The sequence below is a fragment of the Sminthopsis crassicaudata genome, chromosome 3 (assembly GCF_048593235.1).
Source record: "Sminthopsis crassicaudata isolate SCR6 chromosome 3, ASM4859323v1, whole genome shotgun sequence".
NCBI lineage: Eukaryota > Metazoa > Chordata > Mammalia > Dasyuromorphia > Dasyuridae > Sminthopsis > Sminthopsis crassicaudata.
Window position 1 is genome coordinate 457,333,251 of NC_133619.1, and position 16,762 is coordinate 457,350,012.

General features: G+C 35.4%; 1 protein-coding gene across 6 annotated transcripts in view; it reads right to left on the reverse strand.

Moving 5' to 3' along the window:
- TANC1 (tetratricopeptide repeat, ankyrin repeat and coiled-coil containing 1) overlaps nucleotides 1-16,762 on the reverse strand; it is a 254,161-nt gene that overhangs the window by 168,515 nt on the left and 68,884 nt on the right. For 4 of the 6 annotated variants that reach the window (XM_074303378.1, XM_074303379.1, XM_074303381.1 and 1 more), the window contains one exon: nucleotides 8,577-8,658. The exons of 1 other annotated variant lie outside the window; for it this stretch is intronic. In XM_074303378.1, the coding sequence (XP_074159479.1) occupies nucleotides 8,577-8,637 (61 nt within the window). In that variant the 5' untranslated portion in view covers nucleotides 8,638-8,658. Of the gene's footprint in view, nucleotides 1-8,576; nucleotides 8,659-16,762 lie in introns of those variants that run through there. One more of the 6 variants, XM_074303383.1, reaches the window with a different exon arrangement.

Below are 16,762 nucleotides of genomic sequence, written 5' to 3' on the forward strand. Positions count from 1 at the left end.
CATTATACGGTAAATAATTACTTTTAACAGCATGTACCCATAGAGTTTCAGTAACAATCTTGCAGTAGAAGAATCTTACATTTGACTTGGGGACAAACTCCACATTTCCACTGCAAAGGAATTTAACTGAAAATGCTTAAGTTGAGATCTAGACATCTCATTTCTCACCTGGCTGTACTTTTCCAGGTGCATTCATTTTGGATTTCATCACTTCTTCACCATGCCCCTGAGCCTCTGGGAATCCCCTTTCCGGCCCCTTCAACCTTCTTTAAAGCCCCTTACTTCATTTAGACTCTAAGCTCCTTGAAGGCAAGAATTGTCTTTTTCATAGTTGTATCCTTAATGCTTAGGACACTCCCTGGCATATAATGGCATAGATGTTTACTGACCCCTAAGGTTAGTTTCATGCTTCAAGGAATTCTAAAACAGAATATGTACCTTTTTCAATTTGACTCAATAAACATGTATTACTCTTATTAATTGTATTCTCTTTTTTTGCTTTTTAATTCAGTTTTTAAATTAATAACATTAATAAACACCTTGCTGGGTGAAATTTCACATTTACTTAGCAATTTAAAGCAGCAGTATTCAAAAAAAAACTCATTCAGTGACCAATTTAAAGGACTCTAGGAGGTCAAATTTATTTTTAAGATAATACCAAGATGTTTAATTTCTAACACAGTAAATATCAATAAATATAATCCATCTAAATAAAAGTTCTTTGGAGAATTCTGGTTTTTAGAATGTAAATCCCTGGGATGAAAAACTTCGACAACCATGGCATCAGTATTGGTGACAATTACCAGAAAATTCATCAAGCAGTGATAATGAGCAATGAATCTTGCCAGCAAGCCCTACCCTCCACCAGTTCAGTTTAAGTTTAACAGCAGAAGTTAAAATTAGAGAGAAGCAAAAGTTAAGAGAATGGTTCAACAATGAGAGAAAAATCCTGCCATGCCAACTTCTACAAGGTCAAAGAAAGCTGTAATTCAGACCATTGTATTTTTAAAATCCAGGAACATAGTAATCATGGTCATACTGCACATGTAGCTTTAGGAAATGAAAGATGGCGGTTTTCTAAAAGCAAAGGAACTATAAGTAATGGGATGCACTGTGGGCAGTAAGGAATGCTGTTCAATTCAACAAAACTGTATCAAGTGCTTACCATATGTCTATGCTTAGGGTACAGCTATGAAATAACATGTCAATACCCTCAAGGAAGGAAATGGCAAACTATTCCAGCATCTTTCCCAAGAAGACCTCAAATGGGATCACAAAAAGCAAGAGCGGATGAAAAACGACTCAACACAAACATAAGGCCTCAAGGAATTTGCAATCTAAGGTGGGAGTGAGAGGACAATAAATGGGTATTACCAAAGTTAGCAGCACTAAGAGATAGATAGATGGTTCAATGGATAGGGAGCAAGGTCAGGAGTCAAGAAGATCTGAGTTCAAATTCAGCCTCAGACACTTACTAGCTATGCAAGCCTGGTCAAGTCATTTAATCATTTGTCTTAATCCACTAGAGAAGGAAATAAATGGAAAACCACTCCAGTGCCTTTGCCAAGAAAACCATCAGGGACAATACTGCTGTGCTATGGTCTATGGAGGTCATGAAGAGTTACACATGACTTAACAATCAACAAGCAGTAGCTCTATGGCTTTTTTTTCCCCTCAAAGGTTCACAAGCAGCTATTCATATCAAATAATAACAGTAAGAACTTAATGTTCACATAACAATTTAAGGTTCTCAAAAAACCCTGTTATCTCATTTCATACAAATCAAATCCAGGAAGGTATGGATTCAAATCCTCCTTCTGACACCTAACATATATGAATTGCAGAAAAGAGTTACAGACCCACATTAGTAGAGAATTTCTTCATTTACCTAAATTCTCTATACCAGGCTTCTTAAACTTTTTCTACTAGTGACCCCAGATATAATATTATTATTCTTTATTTATTATTATATAATAATTTATTGTTATTAAAAGTTGTATTAAATATTTTATTTTATTCATATAAAGTAGTTACATACAGAGTTATAAAACTCTCATATGGGCTCATGAGTCACAATTTACAAACTTGGATCCTATACTAATGATATCAAAGGTCCAAAATCCATTTCTATTCCTGTGAGGTAAAATGAGGTAAAGGAAAATGAGGAATCTAAACAGAGTCCTCTATTAGGGGACAAATGCCCATCAGAGACTTTTCTAGATTGGATTTTGGTTATCTCTAGCTCTGTAATGATTCTTTACAGTTAGTCGTCAGTATTTTCTATTTACTCATATTGTCAGCCTTAATTCCTGAATTGGGGTTTTGGAAAGGGGTTAGGCTTTATTCATCTCGTGCTAAACTTTCAGATGAGACAGCTGGCCAAGTCTGGTTTCCACCTGGGCACCCAGAGTTCCCAGGAGAAACATCACTGTTTAGGGTGTGTCTGCACTAAGAGCACTGCCACTTTCTGTCCCCTCCCAGCCCAGATCTTTGAGGTACAGAGTGCTGCATCTTCAGGATCCTCCATGGCATTTCAGGAAAAGAAATAAACAAGTCAGTGACTCTGGGCCTGGAGTGTCTCAGTCTTGTCACTACTGTTCCCAGTCACAGTCAGTTTCCTATTTTCTCATGGGAATCCGCTACTCTTTTGTTGCATCAAGATAGGACCTTGCAGGCTCTGGATGTCTCAGATCCATCTCTGGCCTCCCTAGGAAATATCGGTCTTCTTCGTCTGGGCTGTTGGTTTTCCCAGCGGACCAGCTTTCCTATTACTTATGGCTTTCTAAGTTTCTGTGCAGTTCTGATGTGGGGAAGTCATTTACTGTAATTTATCAGAAGCTTTTTGCATCATTATTTGGTCTAGTAAATAATAAATAATTTTAAATTTTGTTCTGCTTTTTTATGTCTTTGTTGGAGTAAGTGTATGGAAATTGGTCTGTCTGCTTCCATTAAGTCATCTTACGCAGAAATTCATATTCTAGTTTTTTAGGGGTCACCTGAACATAGCTGATCTTTTTTCAAACTAATGACAAATTAACTTTTTATTTCTATCAAGGAAGAACTCAAAATCTTGTCAGGGTGTAACAAAGTAAAAATCCTTCTTACTCTTTATTCAAGATATTAACATCCTATTTTCTCTTTTACTTGGCCCTTCTGTTTTTCATATATGATTTGAGGGTAGGAGAGACAGGAGGTAAGAAATCAATGGAAACATGCAAACCAAACCATAAGATATAATATGCAAGTTCCCCATCACTAGAAATCTTCAGGAAGGTGCTGAATAATCTATCTACTTAGGAAAGTTACAAAGAGAATGCCTACTCAAGTAGACTCTATAGTCTGTGAGATCGAACTCTTCTGATACTATTTAGAGAAGGAAAATATAGTTATTCACAGAAACTTAAATCATTGAGAAAGGAATGATATAATCAGTACAATTCTCCATAGATATCCCCACTCCTCCAAAAAAACAATAAACAAGCTAGTTGTTCAAGACCAGCTTAGGTCAAGGTCTTATGTAAAAGTAGGGCATTAAAAGATAAACAGCAAAAAACAGATGACCTCTCTTAAGTCCCTCACAGCACTACAATATAATATCGATTCTTAAAATTGATTCTTGTTTCCCTCCAGCCTGATACAAGGTCAAGAGAATTATTAATACTCATTCTCAATGATAGGACAGTGCAGGAAAAACACAACACACACCCATTTATCCCAAAGCAATTTAAAGTTTTTGTGCATCATTATAGCATTCTATATTGCAGCTAGCCTTGTGTGACTAAATTAAAATCCTTTCCTCTCAACTAAACATGAACTTTTCCAATGAAAAGAACACATTCAAGAAAACAACATTTTTGAAGAGGAAGAGAAAAGTAAACCATTTTCAAGTTTCTCATTCAACTTAACAGTTGGAAGCCTTATAGTAAGCAAACTCTGAGAAACAATTACATACAAAAAAACACCAACTAAATTTTTTAAATTGATAGTTTTTTCCCTCAAAGCTTCATAAGCAGCTACTCATAGGAAATAATAACAGTGAGAACTTAATGTTTACATAACAATTTAAGGTTTACAAAGAACCTCACAAATGTTCTCATTTGATCCATACAATGTTACAAGGTAAGAGTTCTTAATCTCCACTTAACAGATGAGGAAGCTGTGGTCAGTCAATCAACAAACTTTTATTAAAGAATCCACCCCAAATGTTCATAGAGACTATTTGTGTCTGAGCCGTGGCAGAGCATCCTGAGCTTGTCTTGGTCTGATAAGCCACAATGGAATATACTAACTTGACTCTCAACAGAGTGATGCTATTTTGATCCTCTTCAAGAATAACAACCATTAAATGTTTATATGCAGCCCAGAAATTGTGCTAAGCAGTAGGAATTCAGAGGCAAAGACACTCCCTGTTCTCAAGGAGCTCACAATCTAACTGGAAAGGAGATAACATACAAACAATTATTTATTAACAAGAGATAATAGGTATGGTCCCAGTGAAACTGAGACCTGTTGAAGACCCTTCTCCCACTGCTTCCAGTCATCCTGATCTATATCTGGCCACCAGAGTAGATGGCTCCGGAGGGGAAAGGGAGCAGGTGACCTTGCACAGTCCTCCCTCACCTAAGTCCAATTCATTTGTACTACATGGAATCCCTAATGTCATGGGTCTCTTCCAGAACAAAGGACAAACAAAAGAACAATGGACAGATAAAGATTTATATGGGGTCACGAAGAGTAAGACATGACTGAAAACAAGTGAACAACAATAATACAGATATAGAACAGATAATACAGATATAGAAACAATAAACAACAAAGAGTGGGAACTAGAAAGGGGGCGAACAATTTTCTAATACTTATGGAAAAGCATGTTGGTATTCATTAAATATTAGCATAAAATATAGCTTTCAATGAATTTTAATTTCTCAGTGTCTCCACTTAGTTTATAAATTCCCAAGAGAAAATATCTTTTTGGAATAAGAAATACTGTTCTGATTAAATGAAATTGCTAAATTTGATTCTTTTAGACATAAAGCAATACATTTGAAAAGCTAAACGTTTTCCTTATCTCTGGCAAATCCTTGCAGGTTGGTTTTAATTAAAAGCAGAATTTTATTTTTCTAGATTTTCTGGGATATCCCTTATCCATGTTTGCATATTCTCACTAGATAATCATAATAATTCATGTACAAAAATATTTAACCAAATTAATAGTTCCCATTTGAGAAAAAGAGGATTAATATTGAATTATCCAAATTCAGTTTCTCCAAAGATGTATTTTCTACCATTACTTCTCCATAAAGGTCAAATTCTAACTTCTTTGTTCCCAAACTATGAAAAACAGGTTCTTGCTTTAAAGAAAAAAGCTATATATTCTGTACTCATGTTTTATAAGAAATACTCCCTTCACTTTCCCAAGTTGGTATGTATTAGTGGAAAACTACAGTGTGGAAATTATTACAAAGAATTAAGAAAAAGCAGTAACATGCTCTTATGGGACTAGCTTAAAAGGGGGGAAAAATTCCAAAAGCATATGCTTTTAAATTGGAAATGTTTCAGACTGAAAATATTCCCATTGTCTGCCTTGTCTGAAAGCCTTATTACCAGTTACTAGTTACTTCCGGAAGAAATAGTCTGGTTTTAGTAAATGGTATAACAGGAAAAGTAATAGGTCTGCTTTAAAAGAATTCACAGACTAGAGTTTTGGCTGAAACTAAAACAAACAAACAAAACAACAAAAAAAAAAAAAGAGTAAGTTTACAGGCCCTAGACTCAGTTAGGCCCAGGCAAAATTGCCCTAGGCCACCAGCCCAAGTGCAGCCTGGGACTTAATTTGTCTAGGCTGGATGTTTCAAAAGCTTCTAAGAAGCAATCAAGCAAGTTCCCAGGATGGGTGGGGTAAACCAAAACTGGGATTGATTTATTTAAACAGAGCTTGGGGAGCTAATGAGAAAGAAGCTTCAGTCTAGCCCCAGGAGAGAGAAAGAAGTGTCCAAGAAGACTGGTGTCTATGTGGGAGTACTGGTGGGGAGAGATTCTAGGCCTCTCATCAAACTAACAACAGTAATTAACTGCTAGTAGGATTCTGTTAAGGAGGCAAACTCTGTCCTCCTGCTCTTATTATAAAAAGAAAAAGCGGAAGACCTTTATTTTTAAATTTATTCTAGAATTAAGAGATTTATAACAGACTTCTTTCCAAACTTTGCTTCAACTTCAGTACATAGTTCAGGTTTCACAATATGATTTAAAGGCTATTTTAGTACAAGACCTTAAATCTCTATAAGCTTTAATAAAAAAAAAAAGGTTTTTTTGCCACAACGATAATAACTTCTTATGAATATAAGTTCAATGATAAATATAAATTATACTTACATGCACTTTAAGATATCCAAAGCTCTGGATCACTCTGTGTGTGTGTGTGTGTGTGTATGTGTATATATATATATATGTATACACATTATATATGTATATACATTATAATATACAAGCATATGTACAATAAATGCCTATATATCCATTGTATGTGTACAAACACATCATTATATGTTTGTATACATGCATATGTCATTTAATTCTCATAATAGTTCTGGGAAATAGGAACCATTACTATCTGAAAAAATATAAGCTATTTTTGTCTTAAGATCCCCAACATTTAAAATATGATAGAGCTTCAATCAGCCCAAAATCTTAATAAGTGAAAATGAAGCTGGGAGAGATTAAGTGACTTATGTAAAGTTACATAGCTATTAAGTGTTTTAGGCAGGATCAGAACTCTTCCTGCCTAAGTCCAGAGCCCAGAACTCAATCCATAGCTCCACACTGCCTTTCATGAGATGGTCATAGTAATATCCCTTGAGTGAAATGTCTCCTAAATCCAAAAGAGTTTGGCTTTTGTGTTTGAAAGACATTTAAATTATTTTTAGTAAATGTGCATTGCCATATTGATTACCTATATTGAAATTATAACGCCAAACTCACAAAGTAAGCCTATAAGTCTTATAGGTTTTATGAGTTTTTGGTCATAATTTCAATTATAACTCGGTTAACTGGAAAAATCACATTAACTACAATACCAGAGACTTTTATGAGAGGTTTCACTCATCACTGTATTGGAGACAGATAGATGGCATAGGATATGGGTGCTAGGCTTAGAATAAGGAGTATCTGGGATCAAATTCACCCTCAAGATATCTAAGAACTGTGTGAGCCTCTGCTTGCCACAGTTTACTCAATTGTATTGGATTAAAGCAGCAAATACCTTGAGGGGCTCTTTTGAGGACCCAATGAGATATCTGTAAAGTGCTTATTAGCACAGTAACTGGCACATAGTAAGTAGTATATAAATACTTATTGCTTTTCTTTCCTTTCCCCTTCCCCTTTACAAGTAAATTAGGTCTAAGAGATTTTGAGTACACATTTTAGGTACACCATAGGTATTTCCTAGGCAAGAAAAATATGCTATAAAAATTCTGTAGGTCATCAAAATTACATCAAATAAACTACTAGAATGACTTGTCACACATAATTTTCTTTCTGGTTTGCCCTACCTTGAAAGTCACTAAAGTAAAAGAGTATATATGTATATTTGGACAAAATTATATAGTAGGAATGAAATTTAAGCCAAATTAAGTAGTTCTCATTACAAGTGGAACTAGTGACCTAGCATTAAGTGGTTCTGCACCTGCTCTGGCAAAACTTGATCCTCTACAGAAGGATAGTAACTGCTTTTTAGCCAGCACTTGCTTAAATATAATAAATCTGTTCACATAAGAGAAAGTTTCTAGAAATTAGATTCTCAGACATATACAGTCATGGATATCTGTAATCTAGATAACAGAGCTTGTGGGATTTAAAAATTATCCTATGTCAGTTCTCCTGAGGAAGAATTAGGATTTGGATACATTTACTCTAAACTCAATTTTCAAAGAAGTCATTTCTGGAATTGGACTGAGAAATGCCTTCTGAGCTCAATAAAACATCTACTCCCAGGAGTTTCTCAGCTGCTTTTTGAGCTGAGAAAAGCATCTAACTCTGGGCAGTCTTAAATATATGGGCCTATGCTCTTGGGTCATTCAACAAGCATCAATTCAGTGCCTGCCCAATGCTAAGCACTGTGCAAAGAAACATAAATCCTAAGAATGAGACAATCTTTGCTCTATAAGAGCATCCATTCTTTTGGGGAAGATATATACATATGTAAATATATTCAGAATATAGTGTTCTTAGGGAAGGGATGGGCAATGGCACTTAGGGGATCAAATAAATCTAATCTGTAAGACTAGGAATACATGCGATTCTTAAAACCAAAGTTATCACAGAAGCAGAGAGGGAGAATGGAGTATTAATTGCTCAGAATATTGTATATAGAGAATACAGACAGAGAAGGAAATGGCAAACCACTTCAGTATCTTTGCCAAGAAAATCCCAAATGGGGTCACAGAGAGTCAGAGACAACTGAAAGAACGAACAAAAACAATAAGAAAATATGGTAAAATTTTCCCCACTAAATTAACTAGAGACCAAAAAATTAAAACAGTGGATAGAGACATTCTGAGACAGACTCTTCACATGCATACCTGACTCTTTCTTGCTTCCCTTTCCTCCTTCTCGACTCTTCTTCAATACAGCTTTTAACATCTTTAATAGACTTTTTGCTCCCTAAAAAGAAAAGGGAGAGAAGAGACAAGGAAGGGGAGAGGGAGTGTTATATTAGAATATAACCTGAATATTGTCTTTAAACAGATATTTCTTATGTCAAACAAAATAGTCAGAGGTTATTAAATATAAAATATGTTGGGCTTTACATTAATTTTCCATGAATAAGTTAAGCAGCAAGCCAAATGCTAGAGCAACAAAGAATGTTTTAATATTTGAATAAAATGATTAGACGCTCACTATCTCATTATAAAGGAAAACAACACTGGGCATTCTCGACATTCCACATATAATTAAGGTTTTGAGGCTAAACCTGAGTAAGTTACTGTGAGATACTTTAGCACAAAAAATGCTTTACTACTGACCCAAGTTAACTAAGGGAGGGGGAGGGACACGGAACACAAAAGCTACCAATAATTATTACAAAGAAAAAAAAAAAAAAAAAGGAATACCATCAATTTATTGGCTCTGCTAAATTATGCCATCAGAAAAAGAAACCTATCAGAAACAAACATCTACTAGCATTTCAAAAAGGAGCCTGATAATAATCCATTATAAAACTGACACTGGGGACCAAGAAAACATCTTTAAAATTTTGGGCTGAGAGGGGACTCTAGAGATCAAGGAGAATGCAGTCATTTTACAGATAGGGGAAACTAAGTCCTACAGAAAGGAAGTGACAGATTGAGCTAATAGTGAGATATTAGGCTTTGCTTACAGGTACTAGTTATGTTTTAGGAGGCAGAGGGAAAAGAATTGGCCTGTGGCACCAAGCCAAACCTGTGCAATAATGAGCAGCATTTTTTTTTAAATGGGGTTCTACCATGCTTGTAAAAACAGCAGAAAGGCCCATTCCTAAGGTGAAACCAGATACCTACTCTCTGGCACGGGCAAACAAAAGGACATTGTTTTACCATGAAGTTATCCTCTTTACTCATGTCCCTCCTCTCTACTAATCCAAATGAAAGAGATGCAGATGTAATGAACTAATAGTAAATTTCCAACTATAACATTGTACCTTAAACTGTGATAGAGTGCTTAATAAATGGCTGCTGATGGACAAACTAAAATGATTGATTTCAAAATTATTGATATTATTAGTAATAACACTAATCACTAGTACAGGTAATTATTATTAACAGAAACTACTTATATGTGTGTGTTTATGTATAAATGTATGTATGTATGTGTATAATCTTTTTTTTCTTTTTTATTTGTTAATTTTATAACTTTTTTTTTGACAGTACATGTGTATAATCTATAATATCTATAAAAGGCAGCTAGGCAACACAGTGGATAAAGATCCCAGACCTGGAGTCAGGAAAACTCAATTTCTTGAGTTCAAAGCTGACCTCAGACACTTACTGTTTCCCTTGGCAAGTCACTTAACCCTATTTGCCTCAGTTTCCCTATCTGTAAAATGAGGTCGAAAAGAAAATGGCAAAGTATTGCAGTATCTTTGCCAAAACCCCAAATGGGGTTAGGAAGAGTCAGACACAACTGATAGGAGAACAATAGTCTACAAAACGCTTTCCTCACAACAATCCGGTGACAGAAATAGGTTGGACATAACCATTTCACAAAGAAAAAAACAGACTGTGATGGAATGACTTGGATGCTGGAAATTGTCAAAATGAGCATTCAAAAACCTGCTCTCACAAACCCAAGACCAATGGTTCACTCTACAATCAATCGTGTTACAAAAATTTTTCTTGGCACCCAACTCTATCATTACTTTTACCTGATAACAGTTATCTTTCATCCATCCTCTTCCTTATCTCTAGCTAAATCAAATATCAATTGTATTTTTTTTAGTCAGTTCCTCCCCTTTACAAGTCTCACTTTCTTAGGCAAACTACAATGTTCTATGCTAGATTCATATATAATTCAAGTATTTCAAAACTTAAGATATTATTACACTGGTATAAGTACTTTTGCCAGTGATAAAAATTGTAGTCTCGCTTTGGGAGATGGTTTTACGAGTTATTCAGATCATTTGTGTTGGCAATGATTCTCTCCCAACTTCTCTAGGAAGTTCTCCAGATCCCAGAAACGCAACCCATCATCACACTTTCCCATACCATTAATACAACCTCCAAGAACCCACCACGGTTATCACCTATCACAGAAGCATTATCTATCAGGTATCCCCTTTTCCTATCAAAGGGACGCAATAAGGATTTGTTAGTAATGATAGGCTTCTGCCTGCCTTAAGACAAAAGGCATGAGAATTCCTACCTCTATGGAATCAGGGTCCCTCCAATTTGGTAGCTATCTGAAGATCACCAGGTTACCAATACTTTGGCTGGCTGACCAGATGAATTTCCATTCAGACAAGAGGACCGACCAGTCTATGGAAACTAAATGTTGCAGTGTCCATTGTCACTTAATCTTACTATATTAGCACTAAGTAAACCCCCTTTTATTAACTTATGAACTCCAATATAATTGCATATGTTTACCCTATATCAGATTGCTTGCTATCCTAAAGGTGAAGAAGAAAAATTTGGAACGCAAGGTTTTGCAAGGGTTGTTGAAAACTATCTTTGCATGTATTTTGAAAAATAAAAGGCTACTATTTAAAAATAAAATAAACTTTCAGTAACTTCCAAGTGTCTCATTTTGTTCCCAAGTCAAACCTAAACAATTAGCTCACCCAAACAACTCCAGTAAGCTGACAACAGGCATCTATTAAGAGCCTACTACAAAGGGGGTATTGCTCTAGAGGAGTTTGCAGTTTAATAAACAGGCAAATAATTATATATAAGCATCTAAGGGTAGTCTCAATGAGAAGGAACCTTGAAATATAAGAATTTACACTGTTTGTGGAGGTAATATACAAGATAGAAATGAAAGCATCTGAAAACATTTTTAAAAACTAAAGCATTTTCAAGAGAAAATTACAGTTACATAAAAAGAACAGGTATATTGGGAAGTGGTCAGTCCTCCCATCATTGGAATTCTTCCCACAAAAGTCTAATGAAACACTTGTTAAAAATGTTATAGAAAGGATTCTTCATCAAGTTTGGGTTAGACCAAATAGCCTTTTGGGTTTTGTTCTATGTGACATATTTTGTTTTGATACCATTTTCTCTAGCAGAAAATGATACTCACCACAGGAAATAAAAAACACTGCCACTCCATTTATTTAAAAATAATAATATTCTCTTCTATGCTACTATACAGGCTATTGACATAAGAACTTAAGATGTAAGGGGATACATAGGGACCATGTAGTTTTTTGTTAAGATGTATGTATAGAGGAGTATTAATATACAACATCTCTGCTTCCTCTACACTCAATAAATCCTTGCTTATTGAAAAGACTTAACAGTGCAGAAAAAGGCACAGGTATGCATCTCTTAAGGCCATAAGAAATCAAAAGGGGAAGAAGAAGGTGAAAAGGGTATGTTTGACAATGCCTTTGCGTGTTTATGCCTGAAAATCACAAATATCCTGGATATCAGCCCAAATTCCTAGACTGGTAATGAAAATGATGGATTTCATAAGATGGCACATACTTGGTTCAAGAAGCTTTTAACTTTAAGTTGCTTTTCAACAAATCAGTGCATCCAACCTGAACTCTACAGATGAAAGTGTATGCCTTCTTTTTTCAAAAAAAAAAAAAGAAGAAAAGAAAGAAAGAAAGAAAGAAAGAAAGAAAGAAAGAAAGAAAGAAAGAAAGAAAGAAAGAAAGAAAGAAAGAAAGAAAGAAAGAAAGAAAGAAAGAAAGAAAGAAAGAAAGAAAGAAAGAAAGAAAGAAAAGAAAGAAAGAAAGAAAGAAAGAAAGAAAGAAAGAAAGAGAGGGGTGGGGAGAGGGAGGGAGAAAGAGGAAGAGAAAGGGAAAGGGAAAGGGAAAAGGAAAGGAAAGGAAAGAGAAAGAGAGACAGAGAGGGAGGGGGGGGGAGGGGGAGGGAAAGGGAAGAAGAAAGTTATAAAACTTAACTGCCAGGAAATCTAAGGCAAATTCAGTGTCAATTATGGTAATCAATTCATCCATCTCAGGTGCCTGGCAAACACCTAATCCCTCTACTTCCCTTTGGATGTTTTTAGTTATTCCTTTTTTACATATGCAGTAACTTGGAATTTAGCTCAAATCCTCCAGAATTAAGTGTCAGGAATATGGGTGAAGAATACATCCTCCGTAAACAAAAATCACTTAAACTCCTTCATCTTCTCCAACCCCCTTCAACAATTCACTCAATAATTATCTATTATATACAGAGCAGTACTATATTAAGTGCCAGGGAGTTGATCTAAGACATGATCCCTGTCCTCAAGGATATTATAGTTTAGTAGAAAAAAATGATAAAGGAATAGACATCATATAATTAGGATTTTACAGTTAAGTTCTACGGAGAAAGTCAAAACTAAGTGCTATATGAGGAAAGCTCTGAGGAGGTCAGGATTCAGAAACACTTTACTGATTAGACAGCATTTGTATCAGTCCTTAAAAGATAAATACACAGAAAAAGCTTTTCAAAGGAAATCAAAGAAACAAATTAACTATCTTCTACAAACTAATTTTTAAAAATAATAAAACCCCAGAATTTTATAGTTACATGCACATTCATGTAGAAATTTTTCCTATTTTCCTGATACTCATTCACATAGGGACAGGAGTTTCTTAACCTGAGATTTGTGAAATATGTTTAGATAGATAGATGATAGATAAGATAGATTATTGATTAAACATGTTTCAATTAATAATATAATAAACATTTTAATGTAATTCTCTCTAATCCTGTACATTTTATATTTTATTCATTTAAAACCATTATTCCAAGAAGGGATCCAAAGACTTATCAGATTATCAGAAGGGGCCATGAGAGGAATGATGATATTTGTCAACAGAAATTCAACTAAAACAACAGGTTAACATAATTAAAGAAGCCATCCGCTATCACTTACTAGCCATGGTAAATAAGCAGCTTCTCCCCATTTAGCTAATTATGATAGAAATCATACTAGAAATCATTTCAACTTGAAAGAACCCTGAGAACTTGTGTTTCATGGGGCATAGCCTTTAGGGAAACCCAGCTCCCCAATATGATCCCCAATAAAGAAAAAGAATAGAGTATTATGCTAAAAAATAAAAATATGCTTTTTGATTAGTTCCCTACCAAAAAAAAAAAAAAGGTTAATTCTAACAGAGGCAGGAAACATGGTGTGGTAAGAAGGCAGGAAAACTGCAAGAGGTAACTATAATCAGGGGAAAGGGAGCAGATTTTCCCCATCTCTTCCTTTCACATCATCAGCATCCAAGACACATGTAACTCTCACTTGGAGAAAAACTGTAAACTTCACTGGCTTTGAGTTTTTGTTTTATTTTTAAGTAACAAGCACTTAAAATGAGAGAACTTTATGATGTCTCTCTTCTTTAAACACTTATTGTATGTACGTACCACATGTTTTGGCAGTTGGTCATGTTTGATCTTGTGCTATTCCATTTTATGACACATATATGTTCCCTAAGAGCAAGGGCCACATCTCTTATCAGTTTTTTTGAACGTCCCACAAAGCCTAGTGTTCCACAATAAGTAATTAATAAATATCTGGAGATTTTTAAGATACTTCCCTCATCATTTAACCAGTTGAGTTAACTTTTTAAAAATTATTCTATATTTTCAGTTATAAAAAATTTTTTTTCTTCCTCTCATGAATTAGCTTCCTAATCAGTTGCCTTCAGGGTCTAAAGCATTAAGTATTAGGAAACCTAGATTTTATTCTTAGTTTTGCTACTCACTAGCCTGTTGCCATATACAAGTTAAACTACCTCTCCAGTCCTCTATTACAGATGATCTCATATATTTCTTCCTGCTTTCTAAAATTCTATGATTCTATCAACAATCAGTATCAATAAATGGAAACAGTAATGTAGTTTCTAGCTGCTATACCAAAGCACTTTATGTACTTTATGTACAGTATATATGTGTGTGTGTGTGTGTGTGTGTGTGTATGTGTGTGTGTGTGTGTGTGTGTGTGTAAAGCTGAGCCATATAGATAGCCCAGTGGATAGAGCACCAGTCCTGAAATCAGGACCCGAGTTAAAATATGACCTCAGACACTTAACATTAGCTGTGTGATCCTGGTCAAATTACTTAACTCCAATTGCCTCCCCCAAAAATAAAAAAATAAAAAAATAAACCCTATCAATCTATGAATCTTAACACTACTTCCAATTATACAAATGCTAATGACTTTTTAAAGCAATAAGTAGCATTCATTATGAAACAAAGTAAATGTCTGCTTTTGTTTCTTTCTTTCTTTTTTTTTTTGCTGAGGCAATTGGGGTTAAGTGACTTGCCCAGGGTCATGCAGCTAGAAGTGTCAAGTGTCTGAGGCCAGATTTGAACTGGAGTCCTTCTGAATTCCGGGCTGGTGCTCTATCCATTGGACCACGGAGCTGCCCCTCTGCTTTTTTTTTCAAGAAATGTAATTTTAATTAAAAGATTATTCAAGCACAAAGCTTAAATTGATTAAAGTTTCATTATGTTATCTGAAAACTCTCTTTACTTTCAAAATTTAAAATGTTGCTCATAAATTGTTCTATGGTGAAATACATGTTTAAGGAAGAGGGTTTCAAAAAAATCCTAAATCTTTATCTCAAGTTTCTAGAGATTTACAAAGAGAAATTGCTGCATATAAATTGTTTAAACAAATTCCCATATATAACAGCTGTTGGGAATGCTGGAAAGGGAAACTGTATTTCATTCTCCCATAAGAAGAAAAAAAAAAAAAAAACAGAAAAATGATCTAGTTTGAAAGGCATTGTAGAAATTTTACATTCTCAAAATGGAGACCCACTTACATGTCTTTACTTTCTTTTTCTGCTTCTGCCACAACAGAGAAAAAAAGAGGTACCATTAGTGACAGACATTTTAGCTTATATAAAGACAAAGTAAGGTCATCCCTTTAATTAGCTCTAACAGTTAAAAGCAGAGTGAATTCATCAGGGTGAAATCATCACCTGAGGCTAAGAGAGAGAGAGAGAGAGAGAGAGGAGAGAGAGGAGAAGATGAGAGAGAAGAGAGAGAGAGAGAGAGAGAGAGAAGAAGAGAGAGAGAGAGAGAGAGAGAGAAGAGAGAGAGAGAGAGAGAGAGAGAGAGGAGAGAGAGAGAAAGAGAGAGAGAGGAGAGAGAGAGAGAGAAGAGAGAGAGAGGAGAGAGAGAGAGAGAAAGGAGAGAGAGAGAGGAGGAGAGAGAAAGGAGAGAGAAGAGGAGAGAGGAGAAGGAGAGAGAGAGAGAGAAGGAGAGAGAGAAAGGAGAGAGGAGAGAGAGAGAGAGAGAAAGAGGAGAGAGGAGAGAGGAGAGAGAAGAGAGAGAGAGAGAAGAGAGAGAGAAGAGAGAAAAGAGAGAGAAAGGAGAGAGATGAGAGGAGAGAGAGACAGAGAGAAAGGAGAGAGGGAGAGAGAGAGAGAGGGAGAGAGAGAGAGAGAGAGAGAGAGAGAGAGAGAGAGAGAGAGAGAGAGAGAGAGAGAGAGAGAGAGAGAGAGAGAGAGAGAGAGAGAGAGGAGAGAGGAGACAGACAGACAGAAGCTATTGGCAACTGAGAAAAATTACCCAGAGGAGTTTTAATTCTGACTTCCTGAAGCAATGTACTAGTCAGATTCTGAAAGAAGACTCAGGATAAACTGAAAAATAACATTCTGATCAAAATCTGAGGATCCCATTAAACTGAGATTCCAGTTATGGATTATTGGGGGTAATTGTAGCTTTTATGCCCTGCTGTGAATTTGTTCTTTTAAAAAAAAATATGCTTACAATGGGAAAAGCACTGGCTCTGGAATGAGAGGGCCTAGTTTCAAATGATGCTTTTGGCAATGATTAACTATAAGCAAAGCAACAACTTCCCTACTCCTTAACTTTCTATAAGCCCCATGAAAATTATAGTGCCTCTCGAATGTCTGCTATATTTTGTTGTTCAGTCATTTTTCAGTATTGAGGTCTTTTTGGGGTGGTGGTGGTTGTTATTTTGACAAAGATATTGGAATATTTTGCTATTTCCTTCTCCAGCTCATTTTACAGATAAAGAAACTGAGGCAAACAGGGTAAAGGGACTTTCCCCAGAATCACACAGCTAAGTGTCTGAGGCTGGATTTGAACTT